This window comes from Gopherus evgoodei, chromosome 20 (assembly GCF_007399415.2).
Source record: "Gopherus evgoodei ecotype Sinaloan lineage chromosome 20, rGopEvg1_v1.p, whole genome shotgun sequence".
Lineage (NCBI taxonomy): Eukaryota > Metazoa > Chordata > Testudines > Testudinidae > Gopherus > Gopherus evgoodei.
Window position 1 is genome coordinate 1246376 of NC_044341.1, and position 10028 is coordinate 1256403.

The 10028-nt window shown below is 47.5% G+C and overlaps 1 protein-coding gene across 3 annotated transcripts in view; it reads left to right on the forward strand.

Annotated features, from left to right (window-relative positions):
- Nucleotides 1-7028: 7028 nt before the first annotated feature.
- EPHA10 (EPH receptor A10) overlaps nucleotides 7029-10028 on the forward strand; it is an 89872-nt gene continuing 86872 nt past the window's right edge. For all 3 annotated transcript variants that reach the window (XM_030538943.1, XM_030538944.1, XM_030538942.1), the window contains exons 1-2: nucleotides 7029-7085; nucleotides 9211-9880. In XM_030538943.1, coding sequence (XP_030394803.1) covers nucleotides 9277-9880 — 604 coding nt within the window. In that variant the 5' untranslated portion in view covers nucleotides 7029-7085; nucleotides 9211-9276. The remainder of the gene's footprint in view (nucleotides 7086-9210; nucleotides 9881-10028) is intronic.

Genomic DNA, 10028 nt, shown 5'->3' on the forward strand with positions numbered 1-10028 from the left:
CTATGGGACAGAATTAAGAACAGGCATGCATCTGGGTGAAAGCTAGATTGTACTGCTCTCTGACCCTCTTTCCCCTCTCAAACAACTAAAGTAACAGTGTGGGATGCTGGGGTCTGAGAAAGCTCCCGCTTGTTCCTGTCCCGAGCCCCAGGGCTCCTAATGACATGGAGTTGTGGTGTATAAGAGAAGATGGAGCCAAGGAGCACAGAGGACTGTACCCAGATGGGCCATGCAGAGATTTCTGGGACTTAAATTTACTGTACTTGTTACTCCACTGCAGCTCTGAAGGCTGATTTGCATGTACCTGCTTTCTTAGCTGCTGTGCAGTGGTAGCGCTAAAGAAAGATCTGAAATCTCAATACTTTCCTGTCAGGTTGTGATGCTGGCAAGGCGCAAATGAGTGCTTTGCTGTGCTTTGAGAAACATGCTTTATTGCCACTGCACCAGGAAACAATATTTGAACATCTCATTAGCTTTTAAGGCCTCTCTTTTATGTGTTTTTATTCTGTTATCCAGATGTGCATATATTTGCTTAATTTCTCTATTAAGCTTCAGTAGCAGAAACATCTGTCTCTTTGGTCTTTGGAGATGGTCTGTCTCGGGGGATCTCTCTTCAAAATGGCAGCACGAGTGGATTTTATAAATATAATTTAAAAGGGCAAATAATTAATTTTGTAAAATATTGATTGCTCCTTTGAGGGCTCCCTAATACAATCAAGGCGTTCTGTTACCTGATACCAGATCTGATCAATCAGTGGGTCCCTTGGAGGGGGGATTACATATTCCATTACATTTCAGTTACAGTACACCCAAATGGACTGCATACAAATTTACTTAGCAGGTACGATGATGTGTTGCAAATATGGAACTCGGCAGCGTTTCTTATTGGTTGAAGCATGCGGTGGAGGAAGGAGAGAATCTAGTTTCTGTTTCTGGCTCTAGAACAAACACGATGTGCCTAGGAGAAGTCTCTTCCTGTTGTCGGCTGAGCGTGACACCCACTGAGGTCTGACACACTCAGGTTTATTAATTCAGATCTTTGTTTGAACAGAAGCATGCCTTGGGATTGCGATTACTGTTAAAGAAATGAATGACATATATACACAAAAAGACAATGGCCAGCTATTTTCTCCTAGGGCATCAGTGGGTCACAATGGGTTTCTCCTACAAAGCTCTGACTGTCTCTGATAATCTATCCTGTATTATATGCATCCAAATTGCTTATTCATTAGTTCTCTTCCAATAACTGTTAAGTATCATGAATATTGCGTATCTTATGTAACTCATACAGTACATGTGTAAACTTGAATTGGCATAACTTCTGTTTATCTTTGCTATTTTTCTGTTGTTATTTCTCTTCTCTAATTGCTTTATTACCATTGATCATGCAAATTTGGCCAGGTCACTTTGACCCTTTACTTTGTGTAGGGACTTTTTACCTGTTTTTTCTCTAATTGTATCTTGGCAATACGTTTTGCGTATCTGTTGTCCCAATAACTCCCTTCAGTTTATGTAATATCTGTGGTCAAAACATCCCCTTCGTCCTATGCAGCCTCCGCTGTAAGCAAGTTTGCTGACTAAGAAGCTCGCTAAGAATACACTGGGGTCAAACAAAGCTGAAGCCAGCCAGTCAGTACAAACGTCACCTCAGTCTGTCCAAAAATACTCATCAGACACAACTTGTAGCACTTCTCACAGCCTTCTTTACCTCTGTTTCTTCATTCTTAAGGTGAGGACAATGTGCTCCTCCCAGGGATGATGTGTGGCTTCATTCATTACTGCTTGTAGAATGTTTTTGAGGTCTTTAGTAGAAAGGTGCTAGAGGACAATGAGGAGTTAGTGTAAATTGTGTAACGTTCCACGTTATTGACTGTTTTCCTTGTTAGCCCCTGTGTCTGTCAAACTTTGTTGCAATTAAATCCAGAGCAGCCCAGAGTAACACCATTGAGGCAGGGAAGGAGACCTGGTGAGGCTTCCTCTTCATCCTCCACCCACCTCTCTCCACACCCATCTTACTTCTAATACTATAAGGGTATGTCTACATCTACAATTTTGCAGCGCTGGTTGTTACAGCTGTATTAGTACAGCTGTATAGGGCCAGCGCTGCAGAGTGGCCACACTTACAGCAACCAGCGCTGCAAGTGGTGTTAGATGTGGCCACACTGCAGCGCTGTTGGGCGGCTTCAAGCGGTTTCGGGCAACGCGAGAGCAAACCGCGGGGAAGCAGGTCTCCTTCCCCGGTTTGCTCCAGTGTTCCCCGAATCCCCGTGCAAGCAGGTCTCCTTCCCCGCGGTGTGCTCTCGCGTTCCCCGAACCCCCTCCGTGCAAGCAGGTCTCCTTCCCCGCGGTTTGCTCTCGCGTTCCCCGAACCCCCCTGCAAACCACGGGGAAGGAGACCTGCTTGCACGGGAGTTCGGGGAACGCGAGAGCACACCGCGGGGAAGGAGACCTGCTTGCACGGAGGGGGTTTGGGGAATGCGAGAGCACACTGCGGGGAAGGAGACCTGCTTGCGGGGAGGGGGTTCGGGGAATGCGAGAGCACACCGCGGGGAAGGAGACTTGCTTGCGGGGAGGGGGTTCGGGGAATGCGAGAGCACACCGCGGGGAAGGAGACCTGCTTGCGGGGAGGGGGTTCGGGGAACGCGAGAGCAAACCGCGGGGAAGGAGACCTGCTTGCGGGGAGGGGGTTCAGGGAACGTGAGAGCAAACCGCGGGGAAGGAGACCTGCTTGCATGGGGGTTCGGGGAACACTGGAGCAAACCGGGGAAGGAGACCTGCTTCCCCGCGGTTTGCTCTCGCGTTCCCCGAACCCCCCTGCAAACCACGGGGAAGGAGACCCGCTTGGGGGGGGATTCGGAGAACACCGGAGCAAACCGCAGGGAAGGAGACCTGCTTGATTACCAGAGAGGCTTCCTCAGGTATGCTGGGATACCTGCTTATTCCACGGAGGTCAAGAAAAACGCTGGTAAGTGTCTACACTTGATTACCAGCGCTGGATCACCAGCGCTGGATCCTCTACACCCGAGACAAAACGGGAGTACGGCCAGCGCTGCAAACAGGGAGTTGCGGCGCTGGTGATGCCCTGCAGATGTGTACACCTCCTAAGTTGCAGCGCTGTAACCCCCTCACCAGCGCTGCAACTTTGTGATGTAGACAAGCCCTAAGACTTCCTTATGGGCATGTCTGGGTCGTTTGTGGGGAGTGAACCCAAGATCTGTGGATTTAAAAGCATGAGCAGGTACTGCCTGAGCTCCAGGTTTGTGTCTATTAGCTGGAGGTAACAGCAGCCTTGTACCTGCCCATGTCTAACCACGAGAGGGACACACACAGCCAAAATGTGTTAACATGGGTTATGTGCAGATGAAATCTAGATCTTTTGCCTAATAATCCCCCTGGAATTGTGGCTACGGTGAGATAACTGGAGTATGTCCTGCCGACATTTTTAACCACAAAGAGCTCTGTCTGGAGAGGGCAGAAGTGTGTCTAAAAAAGTGATGTGAAAACTGAGTATACCTCCTTCCCCCTACCTCCCCGAATCAGAAACCCCTGAGCCTAGAGGAAGAAACTGGCTGCCAGTGACTTGCTCTTGCGGTCTGTTTTTTTAAATTGTCATTCATTTGTTGAGGGTTTTTAGTTATCACTCTAGATTTTCAAATAACGAATGCCCCTTCACTGGGCTATTTGGTGATTATGTAAATAGTCCTGTGTGTGGTTAATAATAATTCCTCTAAACTCGTTGTGATCTGGAAGTACAGGTGCTTCATTTGAACATTCACAGCACGAAATGAAAGCTGCAGACCATGAAATGCAGAGGGGGAGGTTATTTGCGAGAAGTACTGGCTTTGTCAGAATTGTGTTGCTGTAAATAATTTCAGCATCGCTGTAATCCGCTCTACTATAATGTAGGAAAAGAGCATTAGCTGAACTATGCTCAGTGGATGGTGGCCAATTTGATTGTGCTTTGGAGTAAAATGTATGGTCTGCATTGTAACCAACACCTCTCTGCAAATGAATGATTCCAGGCTGGAGAGGGCCAAGGTTTTGTTTTCAGTTCACTCTGAACTTCACTTCATTCACATTATGGTGTTTTTAAGTATTGCTCATTGTGCTGTCCAGAAACAGCCCTTTCTCTCAATTTGCTGCTCAGATACTGAGAAGCCTAATGCCGCTAAGGACTGTTGGTGGTGATCAGCGGAATTTATGAAGTAGTACAATATGGTAGGTCTGGCAGGGGGCATAGCAAATGGCCAAATCAGCAGTAATATCATTTGATGGAAGAACTAGCTTCTGCTAGGAACGCACAGCAGAGGCTGGCAATTTAACTAAACTTGGTGGTGGGGGGGAATTCTGCATGTGAATTAAAACTTCTTTGATTCTATGGAAACGGAAGGGAGAGATGAGACTAGTTATTCTCTGCTGTTGAGAGGCAAGCAGGTCATGGGCTGTGTTTTGTCTGAATCTCCACCACCCCCCCGGTTGGCTTGGAAATCCTTTATTCTCTGGGGAAAACTTTATACCAAGCTTGCAGTTTGCAAAATCATGAGTAAGGCTACTTTTTAGTCATGGTATTTCACGGATAGTAAACCGGTCCATGACTTTTACTATATATCCCTAACTAAAACTTGGGCTGGGGGACCACAGGTGCTTGGGTGTGTGTGTGTGCTGGCGGTGCTTGGGGTAGGGGGTTGGCCCACAATCCCCACTGGTGCTGGGAGGGGGAAGGGTTGATGGGGCTGGCAGGCTACCTACCCAGCCCCAACCAGCATGCCACTGTAGCAACTTGGGGAAGGGGTCACCGGGGAGGCTCCACGTGCTGCTCCCGCTACAAGCGCCAGCTCCGCGGCTCCCATTGGCTGGGAACCGCAGCCAATAGGAGTTACAGAGGTGGTGCCTGCGGGCGCGGGCAGTGCGTGGAGCCTCCCGGGCCGCTCTGCCTAGGAGCTTCAGGGACATGCCGGTGGGAGCCAGGGAGCCCCTCCCAGGTAAGCACCGTCACACACCCCAACCACCTGGCCCAGCCCTGAGCACCCTCCCACACATCCAGACTGCTGCTGCTGGAGCCAGCACCAGCTGCTGCGGAAGTCACATAGGTCATGGAATCCATGACAGATGCTCAGCCTTACTCACGAGGGAATCAGTAATGAATTTTTTTTTTAGTTATTGTCCATTAACTGAATAAACCAGCCACTCTCTGTTTGTCTGTGACTGGAGTTATAGCCACAAATTCCTGAGAGCTAGCAGTTATCCTTAATATCTTCATTGTATCGGTTTAAATGTTTGACAGTCTTTATATTCCAAAGTAGGTCTTAAAAATGAACCTTTTTATTATTATTGGTGATAGTTACTTCCAATAAAAGGCCTATGTGCAACACTTACACCAGTGAAATGTTTATCACTGTGATAAAAATACAGATGATTCCAGCCTATTATTTTTAGCATGAGCCTGTGGAGATTAGCCTTTATATCCTGTTAGTTTTAGTGAGAATCCCACTACAGAGAGATGATGTCTTTATGACTTTCAGAGGGGTGAGTGAGTTTGATCCTGCCTCTTTTGGGGTACTCTGCTAAGATACTTGGTTCATGGAAATTACAGCTACTGAAAGTAGAAAAGACCTGTTGGCTCATCTTGACCATTCCAGGATCTGTCCCTGCTGAGGACCTCTGATGTTTGGCCATTACATATGGGAATCAAAGTGGGCGTTTATATTTAGTGTAAATGATATCTAGTGTCTCAGGCTTGGTGGTGGCAACAGTGCATTTGGAAAGGGCAGCACCACTTCCCAATGTGTTGGAAACTGACCTTGCCCAACCCCTTTGAGTAACTTGAATCAGAAAATGGGGGAATTTCCAGCAATTCTGCTGTTTGTAAAGGTTTTGATGTTTGTAAAGTGGGGAACACTGCTTTGCTCCAAGGAGCAAGGTGAGCTAACCTGACCTAATCTCGAGCATTAAAGTCAATTTCAATCTGGCATTTAATGTCAAGTGGTTGTCATGGGATTAGTACTGAAAATCACTTATTCTAATGTCATGGTATTTCTCGATCAAACTTACACACGTGAGTCATGTCCTTTTGCTGATATTTTGATTGTAGTATGAAGAGCTGTGTTGCAAGACACTATTCAGAGCCCAGTGCTTAGCTGTCTTTAGCTAGCTAAAGATTTTTCCACTAGTACCATCGCCATGGTATCTGAGCATTTTAATCCCCTGGAATGAAGCTGTGCCACACTGAGGTTAGTGGGGGTTTTGCCTTGACCCTCCATGACACCAGCATTTCACCACTCAGGTGCAATTGTGCGCTATATATAATCCTGGAATTCTTGCCACTGTAAAATAGATGTCACGCATAGATCCAATCCCAGTGTAGCTGAGTCGGTCTGCCGAAGCTGGGCGAGGTGGCTCTACCACAGCTGGTTAGTCAACGGTACGTCGGGAAGTTTAGAAATGAGATTGAAGACTCCACATTAGCAGCAGTAAGTTATTGAATTTAACAGTTCTCAGTTCACTTACACATTTGTAACAAAATATTGGATGGTCTGTTCCCTCCTCTTTCTCACCCCACATTTCAGGGCTCTGTGGTTACCCTGCGATAGTTGCTGACCTTCCAGACCCCCAAAGCAGCATGTCCTCTGGCAGTTTTGCTGCTGTCGTTGGCACAGTAGAAGTGGGCAAATGCAGAACCTGGAACTCTTGTCTCAGCTGGTCAGGGAAGGCAAAATGGCCTTTGAAATAGTTTGCAGATGTGACAGTTGTCGTCATTACGTTTCTAGTGTCAGCTGGTGACAAACTGGGATTTTAAGCTGTTTCAGGGTTTCCTTTAGAGCATGGCAGTGTCACTGCTGTGAAACTGGGGTGTATGTCTGAGGCACACTGTGCCCTTTTAAAAGTGTGAAGTGATCTGAATACTGTCTCCAAATGGTCGAGCCAGTTCAGAGACTGGATGTTCAGTGTAGTTCATCAGGGTGGCTGAGATGGGTGTGAGTTCTATAAATTCACTTTTTAACACCTCTGTCTCCCATGCAGTTGTTTTGCTGGATTCTAAGGAGTCCCAGGCCGAATTGGGCTGGACGTCGCACCCATCGAATGGGGTAAGTGAAAACATATGCAGAGAAGTTTTGTCACTATAATACAGCTCCAGCATCTCAGCTGTCCCACCTCTGGGCAGCCTGGTTAACTTTGCTTTAGAGCAGTGGTGTGCGTCCAGCTGTACTCGCCACGTACACGTGTCACAAATCTCTCCTGATTCTGCATGGTGACTCCGGGCTGTCTGGATTTATGGGAATGGCTTCGTGGCTCGAGTGAACTAGCTTCAGCAGCTGAGTAATGCCACCTGTGGAAGTGCGTTTGCTGGTGCTCTCCCTTCAAGGAGATGAAGATGGAACTCTTGATCCCGATGATCTCAAGGGTGTCAAATGCTCTATACGGTGGAGGGCCTTTGCTTTTGGCCATTGCTTGTCTAGACAGGTATCTGCCTTCTGCCACTGAACAGTGTTAGAATGATAGGAGACAAAATTCTGCTTAAAATCCAGATCCCAGAGGTGAGCTGAGAAGCAGTGACATGTCTCTGTGATGTGAACAGCAGGCTTGACAAGCTGACACAATGCTGCCTTGACGTGAACGGTGATGTTTGCCAATCCCAGACAGCCAGGGAGAGGAGCTGAGTGAGTCTATTGATTATGTCAGAGGAACACTGCAAATTGAGCATAGCTCATGACAATGCACTTTGCATTCTTGTACTAAGAAAAGGAACTCAAGTCAATTAATGCTTTTCTCTCTAGTTCACTTTCCAGGCCAGTTGGCTTAAGGGATTCACTCTGTTCCCTGATGAGCAAAAAGGGCAGGATCTCTGGAATTCTTGGGGAACTTGACTCCAGATCCCTGCATGATTTGTAGTTTGTCTAAGTGAATGGCTGCGTTGCCGCCTCTGTCTGTAGCTGTGCCCACTTTCACCTGAAAGGGCAAATCAGTGAAATCAGATGTTTCCTGCTGCTCTTAACTCCTTCTTCTGAAGTAACACTGCATGTTTGGAGCTTGGCTCAGGGGTCAGCTGGACTGGAGCCTGTGGGTGGCTGGGAAGGAACTCCATTAGGGGATTTCTTTGGTTATCTCACTACAAACTCTGCCACCTGTGGAAGGACTTGCTGTGAGCAACCCTCAGATCACTTCCTTCTCAGGGCTGATGTTCTAATCACCATCTCATCAATCAACACTTCCCTGGCTGCTCCAGGGAAATGCCACTTCACTTACACTTGGGCTGAGTTTGTTCCTTGAGAGCATCAATGTCCTTGGCCTGCTTTCAGGCCAGAGATTGTCCCTGTTGGGTTTGAGGCACCTGGCTCCTTCATCCCCAGGCATCTCTAGCTTCTTTTGATATTTGGCAGTGTGAGCTGCTTCTGGGTGACAGGGCAAATACTACCTGTCCAGGAAGGTAAAGCCATGAGAGACAGTCGGCCCTGGGGACTTTGCCCCTCATTCTGACCTGAGTTGCTCAGCATTGCCGGAGTCATTCTTGGCAGGGAGGGTGGAGTCCTTCCTTCTCCTGCCCACCAAATGACAGGTGAGGAGAAGTTGGTCTGACACTTCCTCTCTCCTTACTCTCCTTTCCCCCCTGCCCCCACACCAGTGCTCTCTAATTAGGAGGGTAGTTTCCCCACTAGGGAGCTGTAATTGCTGCTGTGCTATACTAAAATACAGCTTATGACCTGAAGCTAGTGGAGTTGCAGAGATACTGACAGTCACCACCTTTTGAACAGTTCAGTAGGTGCTTGGAAAGAAGAGGTCAGTCAAATGGGATTGGAAACTGGCCCTGATAATACACTTAACTATGACATTAGTCGCTAATACAGCAAAAGCCATCTCTGGCCCTGCAGGAGCGAACTGGGGGATAGTGCACCTTGCCTCTAGCTTTGCAGACAAGACTTTTCTGGCTTTTAGAAATTAGATCTTGTTTTAGACATTAAATCCCATGTCCATCCTCTGTTACTGGCTGTGTTTCTCCCTCCTAAATATTTAGAAACAGGAAAACACTGCAGAGTGGCTGTGTTGGGATTTGTGTATTCTATGGGCTTCAGTTTTTTTTAATATCTGCTATAATGATGCATAGGTTAAGAGGTTTTTAGTGGCTGAATTTATAATCTCAGTACGAAGGGGGTTTTACTTGGAAGACTGGTTCTCACTAAATAGCAGTTGTCAAGACGTGTGTTCTTTTTATAGTGGGAAGAAATCAGTGGAGTAGATGAAAACTACAAGCCGATTCGTACCTACCAGGTCTGCAATGTCATGGAGTCGAATCAAAACAACTGGCTGCAGACAGGCTGGATTGCCAGGCGCAGTGGCCAAAGAATCTTCATTGAGCTGAAATTCACCCTGAGGGACTGTAACAGCATCCCTGGAGTGGCTGGCACATGCAAGGAGACCTTCAACCTCTACTATGTTGAGTCAGATTCTGATCTGGGGCGCAGCATCCGTGAGAACAAGCATACCAAAATTGACACCATTGCTGCCGACGAGAGCTTCACCCAGGGGGACTTGGGCGAGCGCAAAATGAAGCTGAACACAGAGCTGAGGGAGATTGGCCACCTGAGCAAGAGAGGCTTCCACCTGGGCTTCCAGGACGTGGGTGCTTGCGTGGCTCTGGTTTCCGTGCGGGTTTATTACAAAAAGTGCCTCTCCACGGTGCAGAACTTGGCAGTGTTTCCAGACACTGTGGCAGAAGCAGCATTTGCAACCCTGGTGGAAGTTAAGGGCACCTGCGTCAATCATTCTGAAGTAGACCTGGATAGTCCTCCAAGGATGCACTGCAGTGCGGAGGGGGAGTGGCTAGTCCCCATTGGGAAATGTACATGTAGTGCTGGCTTTGAAGAGAAGGATGATGGGTGTGAAGGTAAAAATGGCCATTCATGCTCTATTTCAATTTCAGGCCCCAGTCAGTCCATCTCATTGTTATACTGTGTCCAGCAGCCTGGTATCAGAGCACAATGTAAACAATTGGAATTGCATTTTGTCAATCTTGTGTTGTGGGTTTTCTTTTT